Raw genomic sequence first — 13,654 nt, forward strand, 5'->3', positions numbered from 1 at the left:
ATATAGGTACCCCAGATCTCATTCTAGAGTTATTTATTTCAACCATAAAAGTTGCTGGATTTTCTATAAAAGAGTTGAGTTGAGTTGATTTTGAGTGTAACGTCCCTTTCAGCAGAGGCTATATGAGACGGGACCTAATGATTAACGTGGAATCCGAACCACATGAGCTCGCGCCGAGAATCGAACCCGGGTCTCCCACGCCATTTCTGTAAAAGAGTATGATTATATGTTCACATGCCACCACTCACTGCCAACAATTTTGATCGGCTCTGACTTTTTGCTACATGCCATCGAGCTGAAAGAGTAGTGTGGAGGTAACCAGGCCCTAGTCATATTATTGTGTATCCTTTCGTAGGATATGATTCAAGGTTATTAAAGAGAATAATATGATCATGGTCTCTGTAATGTACCGAATGATTACTCGTTGGTTCTTTATAATCTCGTGAATGTTTCCATGGTCAGCATTGCAACATGTTACCACTGTCTTCATCTTAGATAACTGTCATAGCATTAACCCAAGAAAACAATCGAGTATAAGGTATATTCTGATAGTTTATTCGAAATAGCAGCTTAGTTTCCCAAACAAAACTGAACTCACGCATATCAAACGACTATTGGAAGCTCGTTGAAAAGTGTGCTTAAATTGAAAGCCTGAATTAATACACGGTTAATGTCAGAGGAGAAAAGATGGCTCTCGTGCAAAGGAGAGATATCTGTGTCGTTGTTCAGATTATATTGATGATTTCTTTTTCTTCATTTCTTTTTTTGTCTGCAAGTTTTGAAGCTAGGTAATCCATAAGAAATTTGATGACACGATATACAACTTTCAGACACTAATAAGAAAGATAGGCAACACAGCTAACACAAGTGACATGCTGGATTGCATGATTTAAAGGCAACGCAGCTAACACAAATGACAGGTTGGATTGCATAATTTAATCTTGCGAGGGAACAATAAAACAATACCACTTAGAGAACAAATCAATGTAATCTACCCAGATCGAACGTAAGACGTATCTGACAGATGTTTAACGCTTCTTTGTCAGTTCGAAAATCTACTGCACGAAAGCAAATCTGGTATTTAAGATTCAAAAAGGAAAAAAAAAAAAAAAAACAACTAAAGTTTGTATTGTTTTCCTTTATGTATATGAGAGTGACATTTGTGTTGAGAACTGAAAATTTTATCACTCGTCACAATTTACTTCATCTCTTGGCAATCTAAAAAAGCTACAGACGTCATTCATTCTGGTATGCTAAAATTATCAATTCAGAAATTTTAACTCAGTTTCGTTAAACGTGTTGTTAGTCCGTTTTAGCTTCCTTCCCCCCAATTAACATGTAGCTTTTCGTATTATTTTCTATTAAAATACACCGCATTTACATTTTATTTGCTTTTAAAATACGTATACTCTTATAATGGGAACAATGTAAGTATTTTCCATTGCAGGAGATCCGGATTTCATTTCCGGTATTATAGAAGGTTATGTGACTTGATTTCTTGTTTAGCTCGTAGGTAGATGTCTGCACGGGCCGGATTAGCCCTGCCCGTGAATTTACAATGTGAGGCCCGACCCGAATCCGAAATATGTTGTAGCATTTAGGCCCGAGCCCGGCCGGAGCTGGTGTGGTAATCAAATGAGTCCGAAATAAACCCGAATTACAGAAACTTAATAATTAACGCAAAATTGTTTTTTTTTTTTATTTACAGTAATTAGAGGTTTAATTTTGCAGTTGTGCTTTAAAAGTTCTCTAGAAAGAACGGTGCAATATATAGGCCCTATTGTTGTACAGTATATTTACAAAGTTAGGCCCGAGAAATATGGTTGTATATTTAAAAATTTACGGCCCGAGCCCGTGCATACCTCAACTCGTAGGTCAGCGCTGCGTATAGCCTCAGTGCTGAAGAAGGGTGTTGGTTATTAGTTTTACTCTATTGCTCTAATAGTCTAATTCCTAGATTGTCTAATTATTTCTGCTTACTTATCAGTAATGGCGAATCGTGAGGGAACAAGTTACACCAGAAAAGCTAAACACCTGAACTTAGGGAAGAAAACATACCTAATTTGAAGCAATAAAAGGTTTTTATCGATATGGTTTCCTTCATGAGATGCAACTGGTTATTAGTTGACTTAGTATTATATATTTACTGTGAAAAGTTGCATTGCAAATTACTGTTTACTAATTACATTTTTTATTGATATTTTACAGTTTCTGCTGCCCTCCTATTCCTAGTAATGACATTGCAAATTTGCTCCGTCCATGGCAATTATCGTGAAGGATACTTCAATGGGACGTCGACAGTACATATACTGCAACCAATATCATTATATGGCCATACAGGATTGAGTTTTAGAACTTGCACCGGTGGTGAATTATTCTCCCAAAGAAGCAATGACAATTCTATCACGTTAGAAGTGCATATCGATGGATTGAAATTAGTGGTGATAGTGGCGAAACGGCGTTATGAAGCGACAATTAGTGATAATTTAGTGAATAATGAGTGGTATTATGTGAATTTAGTTTATAGATATGGTGTTTTAACTTTGTCTGTGAATGGACATGAAGAAATTGTTGCTAATTCGACGTACAACACAGGAATATTCGGTGGTGATTTTAATATTTCGAATACAGTGCTCACTGTTGGAAGTGGATTTCAGGGATGCTTACTGGAAGGACCTGGAATTATTTTCAATCAAACAAATGTTCAGGCACATAATGTTCTCTGGGGTCGATGTCCAATGAACGAGAGCAATTGTAAGTATAGATTCATTAAAAAAAAAAGTACCTCTAGTTCTTTTCACTTCTCTTTATGTTTCATCTCATGCACCAATATTAGTTAGCATATCTATAATCAATGAAGTCAATTATCAAATTCAGACCATTCAAATTTACTTCGTTCACACACCTTAACATGGTTTTGTTTTTAATACCTTGTTTCTCTTATCTTCTTAGCAACATGTTTAGTGCGTTTTGCTCGAAGTACGATATGAACCAGTAATGATTATTATTACCCATCTTACTGAGATTCAGCTGTGTGTATTACCTGAGTGCTTATTGCTCTGAACGATCTTGTTGATGCTTCGCAAGTAGTTAATATAGATGTATAAACACCCACCCATTCTCTATTATGGAGTCCTGTGGGTTACAAAACTTTTAAATGGCAAAGTATGTCATCTAATACATCATTGAAAAGGTACTGAAAAGCAAACAATTTTTATAGGAAAAAAATGTTCGTATAGGGCACCATTTACGAAGACCGGCGAAATGGTTTTTAGCTTAGTATTGCATCACAGTTAAAGAATGGTCATTCCGTAAATGGTGCTCCACACGAAAAACTTATTCCTACACAAATTATTATTTATTTCCATGATATTTTCAGTAATGTATACTTTTCCATTTAAAACTTTCTAGTGTCTCCCCAAATAAGCCATGATACACGGGACAAGTAAAATGCTCCATCCCCCCTTCTGGCATTTTCTATTACTTTTGTTTCATCGTTTTATCTGAAACCGTTTATGGTTTATAAGGGTAAAGACATACCGAAGATACCTCGCAATGGAGGTCGAGGTTTAAGTCGCGGTCGCAATCTCGATAATGGCACAAACACATTGATTCAAATGGGTAAGTGTATGCCGAAGATGTACGCTATATTGCGACCTAGAGGTTGACCGCGATGGTGAATTAGTGGTCGCGACGATAACAACTGAGTTTGTTTTTACATGGATGTTCAGTGGAAGCATCGCTGTGGCGCGTGTTATTGGTTCTCCCTGAAGCTCTGCATGGAATAAAATCTTCATTTGTTCAAAATTTCGTCTGCAGAGGATTGTGTGTATCTATGATCAAGAGGTTTTGCTGGACTTTAAATTTGATTATGAAAGACATATTAGTAGAACTAATGAGGAATCCAGCAATATGGGATAAGAGGGACAAACAACATCATAATAGGCACGTTTTAAATAGGGAATGGAAGAAAATAGCAGCTCAAATGGGAATGTCAGATAAGCTATAGAATTATACTGTAGCTTATTATTACGTGAGGCAGTGGCGGTTACTGGAAGGGGGCTTTCGGACTGAAGTCCCTAAATTCCGGAATTTCTACAGAAAAAATAAGATAGTGTTAATCATATCTATGCTTAAAAACCACGCCCCCTTTCTAATTCCGAGTTTCATTTTAAAACAATTCTAAATTCGTTACTGATATATTTAAAGAAATACCTGCAAAGACAGGCACGTATCCATAGGGAGGCAACGTCGAATAATGGAATTGCACTGACGAAACTTCATTTGGTGAAGTTAATACCCCCTCCACCTCGAAACCTGAAGACATACCTGTTTCTTTATTTTAGTGAAAAATGATTTCTCGCCTGAGTGCTGAAAGAGGGCATTTCTACGAAGAAAAAATGTAAAAGTCTGTGATTTATTGATAGAGATGAACGAAAGATGAGACTCAAATATTTTTGCGAAATAAGAGACGAGACTTTGACATTTCTCATGTCACGTCTCGCGTCCATCCCTATTTATAAACTGTTTGGTCCTTTCAATTTTAAAATGTGGTTTCGCAGTGATTTTTATGCACTGATGGAATAATTTCATACGCGTCACAGTAATGTTTCTCCTCAAACTGAGAACTTACAGCAAGGATGCAACTCTTCGATATGTGCGCCCCTTTATCGATCTAGAGCTAGACATCGAGGTAGCGATCGCGACTTAAAAACCTTGACCTCGATCGCGAGGTATCTTCGGTATGTAAGTATAGTTCATATAACACCATATATATAGGCCCGGATCCAGGATTTCATGAAGGGGGTGCACCAATAACTGCTACTATATTTGATTTAAATTTTTAAGTTTTTAAATACCTTTAGGTATCTGCGGTGTGAATGGGGAATATTACTTTGTTCAGTGAATCCTTCTCCTTCAACCTTCAGAAAATCGACTTCAACTATTGCTTTTGCAAAACAACTTTCTTTTAAGCCTCAAACGGACACATGGCAGCAGAAAGTTTCGGAAAATGTTGCTTTTTCACTGCTAGGTTCTTATTTAAGATAGTGTATATTTATAGTGAAAGGGATGCATGTGATCACACTGTGATCCTGCAAAATTTGAAAAACTACTTTCTCTTTGAATTTTTGGCATTGCATTGACCCTCTATATCCACACATTCCAAACAAAACTAATATCTTGCCTCACCTTCGACACTTTTGTTTATACTATGCAATATCTACATCAGATTGTCTTTTTTGGTTTCAATTTTAATAATTATAATTTGACGTATCATATGCGGTACCTCTCAGACCTCAATTCAACTGTTGTCAAATTTTATGCTTCAGGCAAGAATATATCTGATGCAAGGCGGTAAAGTTCTCGTGCCAAAATAATATCACAGTAGATGCTTACAAAAATTCGGGGTGTTCTTAAATCAAGTGTACATATACTTTATATAAGTGAATCTCGCGTAAAACTTCTCAAACGAAAGATTTCCTGTATCTTCATTGGTCTCTTCAATTGTGAATTGAAAAGTCCAAAGAAGATCTTTTTTGAGAGGGTTAATTACGATAATAATTGAATGTATGACTTACAAGAGTTTTCAAAGAAAAATAGTTTTTTTTTTTTTTTTTTTAAGAAAAACATTCATTGATTACCAGGGAATGTGTGAAAAAATATCAAAATGTTGGCGTCATACTACTTCAGCAGTTTAGAGAATACTAGAAAACAAAATGTTTAATGTCTTTCTTTGAAATATTATCATCACGAATTTGACCATCTCTCAGTAAGAAGCAATCACGGATGTTCTATAGTACTTTATATGCATCATATTGCTATGATACCCACGTTTTATTATTATTATATCTTTATTTTATTTATTTATTTATTTATTTAGATGCATTCAATTTCTGTAGTCTCGAAATGTCTTCTATATGTCCTAGAGCATGCAATGAAGAACAACTTTTTGTATGCTTTATGTTTCTGAAATTTGTTGGCTGCAGTTTCTCTTTTCCTTCATATGAAAACAATAATAAATTATATAATACACGATTCACTTGTTTATTTGAAAATGTAAACCTTCATCTCTTTGTTCTATATTCAGTTTAATGATTACATGTTTAATGACTAACGTATACGTTTAATCTTCAGGTAATGTGGTAGATCATTGCTTCAACGAGCCGTGTATGCAACATGGGAAGTGCATTTCACGACCTGACAGGTACGAGTGTCAGTGTTTTCCAAGGTATGCAGGGAAGAATTGTGAATCAGATAAGGGTAAGTAGTTGAATATTACTCAAAATATTTTATTATACGTATATGCAAGATAGAAGTATGATTTCGTATTGATTGTGTAGAGAGTTTGTTCACTTATTACACATTATTACGTCGCTCCCACATAAAATATCAGTTTTTGTGATATAATCTATGGAATGCAATACTTACATACATTTGTACGTGGAATCTCAATATATTCAATCAGATTTAAAACATATGTATTGATAAAATGTATCGTTTCTGAGATGATGTAAGAATTGTATATACATTTTGTATGTGACGATTCCGATGTACATTGATATATGTACACCAAGCAAAATAAATTAATATGTCTCGAAATTAGCAGTAAAACAATTTGTAATATAATGTGACATATGATACTTGTTTTTAACTCGTTGGTTTTTCAGTACTTACATTTTATACACTATTTTTCCTGTGTGCTTCATCAGGTACGAAGGATATACCCATTATTCCGTCTAGTTCCCGATCTCATGGTCGGAGTTCATTTTATTGTGGGATAGGTACCATTTCTTCAATCACCTCGGCCCTCTTTATTTTATAGGGGTAACTGATTTGTGAAGATGACATATGTCAGGCAGTGTTGCCAATTTACCCATTTTATGGTTAAATTTATGCAGTTTTTAGCCAGTAAAAACATAGTTTAACTATTAGCTAAAATTCTGGCCAATTCTGAATTCAGAATTTGCCGTTTTGTAACAATTTGTGCCTAGCAATAATTCAGTATTTTTACCCACAAAAAAACAAAAAGAAAAAAAAAAGAAAAATATACAAATGAAATAGATACCTGTATTGTAGAGACATACATTATATTTTGTTATTCAGGGTCGAAATAACTCTTCGTTTCGATATTGGACAGATTCTATTTAATACATTTTAATTATAATGGGATTAATTTATAGATTGGTTCCGGCCATGTTTGTTACGTTAAAATTAAAATATTTTATATTATTTGTTTTAGGTCCGAGTTGCAATAGTAATCCATGCCATAATGGGGGCCAGTGCCAAGAAGACATTTTGGGCAACTATCATTGTACCTGTACGGCTCAGTATACTGGTGAGTTGTATTGTAATGTGGATGTATTAAGGTTAGGAAGTTTCACATGGTAAGACAAGAGTTCACGTTCACATTTATATAAAGATGAGTAGTTTTACTAACATCTTTTTCGGTTTACAGATTTAAAACTATTTTTAAAAAATGTGTATCTTTTATGTTCAGTTTGCATTTCTTCTTAACTGAAAAGAGTGCATTTTCCCTTGTATTGATGATGTTAAGCCTGAGGTTCCTGCCTTATTTTTTCACTCATTACGTCCTTAAAAATGAAATGTTCTTAATATTTACATTGTAAGTTCATACATCGGTCAAAGATCCGTTTTTATGTAATAATAATAATAATAATAATAATAATAATAATAATAATAATAATAATAATAATAATAATAATAATAATAATAATAATAATAATAATAATAATAAGACATACCAGGACGCAAAGTAAACATGTAGATAGATTGCACTATATTATGACCAAGGAAGATTAACGTTTTCCGAATTTTAAGGAAGTTTTAAGTGCCTCGAATTACAGCTAAGAGGGACGCATTATATTGCGGGACTCTAAAGTACCAAAAAAACTTAACAAAACATGCAAGGGACATTTGCAAAATTCGACCCACGATGTCTACCGAAGGTCTTATCGATAAACTTTCAGCAGGGAAATCACCCCCAATTATATTATTCTTTGTTTGTAACGGTGTAATATCCTACTTTCACTACTCTGTAAAAGGGTGATTGCAATTTCTAGATTCTCATGTCTTAGGTTCTTTGGATTGATAGAGACTTCCACAGTAAAGAATGCTATACTCTCTTTTCTTTCTATATCAGATGTACCTGACAGCCTACAATTCGTTGCAAGGTCAGCTGGATGATGTATTATTCAATAAAACAACGTATTCAATATATATATTCTACGCCGGGACGGGGGAAGGAAACTCGTTGCTTTTTTTTGTTTTTACATCACGTAGTTACCCTATTCCGTCCACCGTGGTATCCCCCATATACATGAAATACATATCGGCGGAAAGCTTCATCCTTCAGGAACACATTGATACTAAAATTACCTTCTAGCTTAATTAGGGGGTGAGCTATTGAGGTTTAAATTGAGTCACTTTAAGGGGCGACCAGAATGTGACTGTTTCATTTCACAGACGCCTCAATGGCCGTAACTCAGTAACGATGCATTTCCTGACATATGGTTATATGAACTTTTTTTTTTTTACCCATAAGGAATCTACCCGTGAAATTTTGCCATATCTTTTTTGTGACACCCTGTATACATATATATGTATAAAGTTTTTTGAAGATCAATTATTCTTTTAACAGTCTCTTCATAACTTTATACATTATAAATAACACACTTATCACGTATCATTATATTCATTTCCATATTTATTTCTATATTATCATATTTCTTCCTTTATATTCTGTAGAGGGCTGATTTAATAAGAAAACACTAGAATCATCTCATCAATATATACATATAGGCATCATCCAGCTAATTATCAGTTACTCTGCCTCATGAAACTACACATCGTACTATCTGATACCTTTACTTTTACTCACAATATCAAATACGAACTACAGTTGGTATAGCTTCGATGTTTGATCCGAGGCTCAGAATTTCCTAAAGATACATTTTGCTATAATACATATTATTCAATAATTCACAAGATGTTCCTTCCATCATACATATTATTTCAATTTCGATTCGAAAAATGTTATTTCTTTTAGATTTGTTAATTTCTGAATCATCTGCTACGGACCGATATCCTTTAAAACATTCTTAGGGATGTTTTGTCGCTTAGCTATATAATAGCGGCGCATTACAACGGCTTAATGGTTCACAACTTGTTTTGAAGCAACCACCAACAAGCTGACGCTGCGAATTTTCTGCATCGTGTATTTTTGGTTTAAAGTTTCATTGCAATTTTCATTCATGAATACAATATATGTATTTCTTTCCATCATTCGTATGTTCTTTGTACAAATTTGAGTATGAGGAGCTGGTGATCTCCGTGTATTCAATACGTAAGTCCCGCTTTGGACTAACCGAAAGTTGGCAACTCTACCAAGGACGTGAAACGCACTATAAAAATATATACTACAAGTATACTTTAAGCACTTTCGTTAAATGTTTCATCAAGTGGGGAAGGGGAGAAGTTGGAAGATATGACCTGTATCCCAACATGGCACCATCGGGATGTTTCACAGTCAAGTTCATGTTTTTTTTTAAATTTTCCTTTTCCCTTCCTACCTGATGAAACATGTAAGGAAAACGCTTATACAGGGTTTTCGAGAAGCCCCCGTACCCCTAGGTTTTAATATCATAGAGTAATTTTAATTGTGGTATTAGTAATACTATTTTCCTAGTGACACACTGTCTGGCATCCCTGCTGTCAAGCACTGTCTAGTGTTCCGGCGTTCAAGACACACGTGGATATTTCAGTTGTAAAGGATGGCAGATATGAGTGTTGCAGTTATACAATTAGGAACGATTAGTGGCGTTATGTGAGAGTGTACGAACGACCACACCCAAGGCAGACAATGAGATAGATAATGACTGCGTACAGAGATCGGTTTGGTAAGAACCCACCTTGTAAATTAACCCAGTTTGATTGAGGTAAACATGCGTTTGCTTTCCAAGCCAACATCACCATCTGCACTCAAAGGGCACTCACGAATCCCGTATCTGGCAACTTATGGTGGAGAATAATCAAGTCACATTGTCTCTCATCTTCGGTACAGGATAGATAAAAAAATGTGCGAAACTGTAGAGTTTGGGCTGTAATGCTCGTTCTGTTATATAGTTGTGCCTTTATTCTGATTTTGCATATCTTTTCGTTAACTGGTGTGAAGTTGATCATTTTCTTACGTACGCAGTCTCGAACTATGAAGTCCATACCATATTGCTTCTTGTCTCTGCCACTGTAATAAATAATTTTATTTTGTTTCTGGTGAGTCCCCTTATTGTCCCATTTCACCTCCTGTATCTTGCATTTGTCTATATTATACTTCTGAATTTTGTTTATTAGTTCTTGAAGTGCTCTTGATCTGTGTAAAGTTTTTGTGCTCCATATTCTTATTACCATCTCTTTGTTCCTTTTCCTTTCCCGGTCCTTATTTCCCTTGATCCGTCCATTCTAAGGTTATTCTTCTGGTCTTCTAGCGGAATTATTATTCTTCTTTTACTTCCGGTGTCAGGTGGCAATCTGACGACCAACCTCCATCCTGGAGGACTTACTTTGGCCCTTTACCTTTCACAGGGATTTCATACACAATCTATATCAAGGGTTAACAGCACTGCATAGGAAGATAAAGTTGAACGTAGGTGGGAGAGGTGATAAACTTCATAAAAAAATGTAAATAAAAAATCTGCCCTCAGTCTACTTCACCACCCATCTTTGTACCCAATTCAATTAACGTGCCATTTTATATTCTGCTTTAATGTTAGTTTGATATTTGTATGGTTGACAAACTGGTTAGTGAAGGTGCCATTTAAAATTCCAATTTTCCAGTCTCCACAAATGTTGAATCATGATTGATGCCAGTCAGTAGGAAATTTCACCTTTAGTTGTATCGAAAAGTTACTGTTGTATGTTTAGATTTTGCTTTACTAAAATGATCATTTACTTTACTAATCATTTGAACACACATGCATCAAGAAAAGGTAATCATCCATATATTATGTTTCCGTCAGGTCGAACGTGTGAAACGCAGATAAGTTCTCTTCTGTGTGAGAGCAACCCTTGTTTGAATGGAGGAAGTTGTCGCGTTGCTGCAGATCATTCAAGATACGAGTGTGCCTGTGAACCAGGTGAGTAACATTCTTCTTTGAAAGGTAATTAATTTGACTTCCATTACATGGAATTTTGATAATTTTAAAATAACTATCTTTGTTCATTAACTAATATTCACCTAGTATATACCCTGGCCAGGGACGTACGCAGGGGGTGGGTCCTGGGGGTCTGGACCTCCCCCGAAATTTAGACTTTTGTGTAAATTTAGCTTAATTTTAAGGGCAATTTTAGGAATTTTAATATAAAATACTCTCATGTGGAATTTGGACCCCTCCCGAAATAAATTCCTGCGTACGCTACTGACCCTGGCAATCTTAATTTGATTGTTACTTTCCTAGCATAATTTCTGCAACCGATCTTGTTGTCTCCGACAGCTAGACATTAATGAAGAACTTCTACTTTACAAATAGTTTACATTTTATTCAACTTAGTTAATTTTTTTCTCAGATATATTAAAATGAACAGTAAGTTATTGACATGTTAGAGATGACTACATACGTGTAGTGTTTCTGTATTTTTTTTTTTTAAAGTTAGATAATATGTAAAACATTTCTTAACCGAAAGCTCTTTATTACTGTTTAGCTGTCGAAGGCAACAGGAAATCAAACTACCAGGAATATAACAACCCTATTATTATTCCCAGAACACATAATAGGTAAGCGTTTGTTAATCTACTAAAATAGGTCAGATTGTATCTCTAGAATTATTTAAATACTGTAATATTCTATTCCATTACATTGTTCGGAAAGACTTAGTACTAACTAAACTAACTAACTCTATGGCCTATGGAACCCGGAAGTTCAATGCTGCATTCACAAAAGCTTTGCTCTGGCTTGGAACCAACTGGATCCAGTTTCTACTTTGTATTCCTTTTTCTGTGAGATCCATCTTAATATTGTCCTCTCGTCTGCGCTTAGGTCTTCCTAATGACCGTTTTCCGATTAGACTTTCAGTTAAGACTAAAAGCGTTCCTATTTTCTTCCATTCTGGCTACTTGACCTGCCCACCTGAGCCTCCTAGATTTGATGACTCTTAACAATGTTTGGTAAACGGTATAAATTATGTAGTTCCTCGTTATGAAGTTTCCGCCATTCCACATTCTAGTTCCTCGTGGATCCGAATATTCGTCTCAGGTGCTTGTTCTCAAATACTTTCAATCAGTAGTTTCTATTTCTCAAATACGTTCTTCCCTCAGAGTAAGCGACCATGTTTTCGCAGCCATACAGAACAACAGACATGATTATTGTTTTATATATTCGTATTCTTGTATCCCTCGACAGTAGTATATTTGCTTTCATGTCCCTGAATTTTATTATATATGAATTAAGTTGTGGTGCAAAATGGAAACATTGTTCATAGTAGTACGCACAAAAACGGAATAAGAGGGTTAATATGAAAGTGATAGAGATTTAAGTGTCTACGTGAAGTTCTTTTTGTTTGTTTGTTTGTTTGTTGTGACAAGAATAAAATTCTACTTCCTAATATTTCTTAATAGGTTACACTGGATCAGATTGTGAAGTCAACATCAACGAGTGTGAATCTAATCCGTGTTACCATGGTGGCACTTGCATTGATCAAGTTGCCGGCTATCTGTGTCGCTGTGATGGAACAGGCTATACAGGTGCTCGCTGTGAAATCAATATTAATGAGTGTGAGAGTAACCCATGTGTAAACTATGGCTCATGTTTTGACACCTATGGCGGCTTTGTGTGTTCGTGTTTACGAGGGTATAGTGGCCAACATTGTGAAATAGTAAGTATTAACGCTTTTTCAGTTCTTAGAGCAAGTGACTCAAGTGACAAATTTCAGTAGTCTGTCAGTATATATTTAATTTAATTATATATTAAATATATAAATAAGTGAAAACGGGAATTGAGGCTTCTGAGTATCAGGAAGAAGCTTTACGGGAAGGGGAATGTTCCAAAGACCAGGAGTATCCACATTCTGGAACAATTCGAAACTATTTTCACTTAAAACTTTCTCGTAGAAGTGAAATGTATCAGACTGGGAGTCTCCTATCCTTTCTTTCTTCATCCTGAAGGTTCCTTGAGATGCCTCCCAACATGTTATTTTGTGAAGATAGCGAAACACTAGAGCGTGAAACCGAAAATTGAACTCTTGGTTGTTGGTTTTTGATATGCGTAAAATTTTAGACTAGTTGTATAGAGAATTTTGTGAGAGATAGAAACAAAGTGTAACAAAGAGAATATCTTACAAATAATTGAAGGTCAAAGAAGTTTTAATGCCATTAACTAACGTATTTACGCGATTCTAAGACGCATTTTTTGTCGATTTTTTTTGCCTCCAAGATCAAGATGCGTCTTAGATTTGAGTTATGCAAATTTAGGCCAGATTAGATGGAGTTTTGCCAAAAATTGCTAATCCCCGTAGTCACGATTCTGTAAAGAATGTGTATTTTGTGTGTACGAACAGAATGCAGAACGCAAAATAACGCAAAATAACTAAAATCGTCCATTTTACGTGAAATAAAAACCCTTTAAAATTAGCCCGCAAACCAGTG

General features: G+C 35.2%; 1 protein-coding gene across 3 annotated transcripts in view; it reads left to right on the forward strand.

The window, feature by feature from the left end:
• Window positions 1–13,654, forward strand: part of crb (cell polarity complex component crumbs) — a 249,974-nt gene that overhangs the window by 122,808 nt on the left and 113,512 nt on the right. For all 3 annotated transcript variants that reach the window (XM_081764729.1, XM_081764731.1, XM_081764730.1), the window contains exons 4-8: window positions 2,209–2,754; window positions 6,136–6,261; window positions 7,241–7,336; window positions 11,034–11,150; window positions 12,629–12,885. In XM_081764729.1, coding sequence (XP_081620855.1) covers window positions 2,209–2,754; window positions 6,136–6,261; window positions 7,241–7,336; window positions 11,034–11,150; window positions 12,629–12,885 — 1,142 coding nt within the window. The remainder of the gene's footprint in view (window positions 1–2,208; window positions 2,755–6,135; window positions 6,262–7,240; window positions 7,337–11,033; window positions 11,151–12,628; window positions 12,886–13,654) is intronic.

The sequence above is a fragment of the Thermobia domestica genome, chromosome 7 (genome assembly GCF_964235325.1).
Source record: "Thermobia domestica chromosome 7, izTheDome1.hap1.1, whole genome shotgun sequence".
In the NCBI taxonomy this organism is placed as follows: Eukaryota; Metazoa; Arthropoda; class Insecta; order Zygentoma; family Lepismatidae; genus Thermobia; species Thermobia domestica.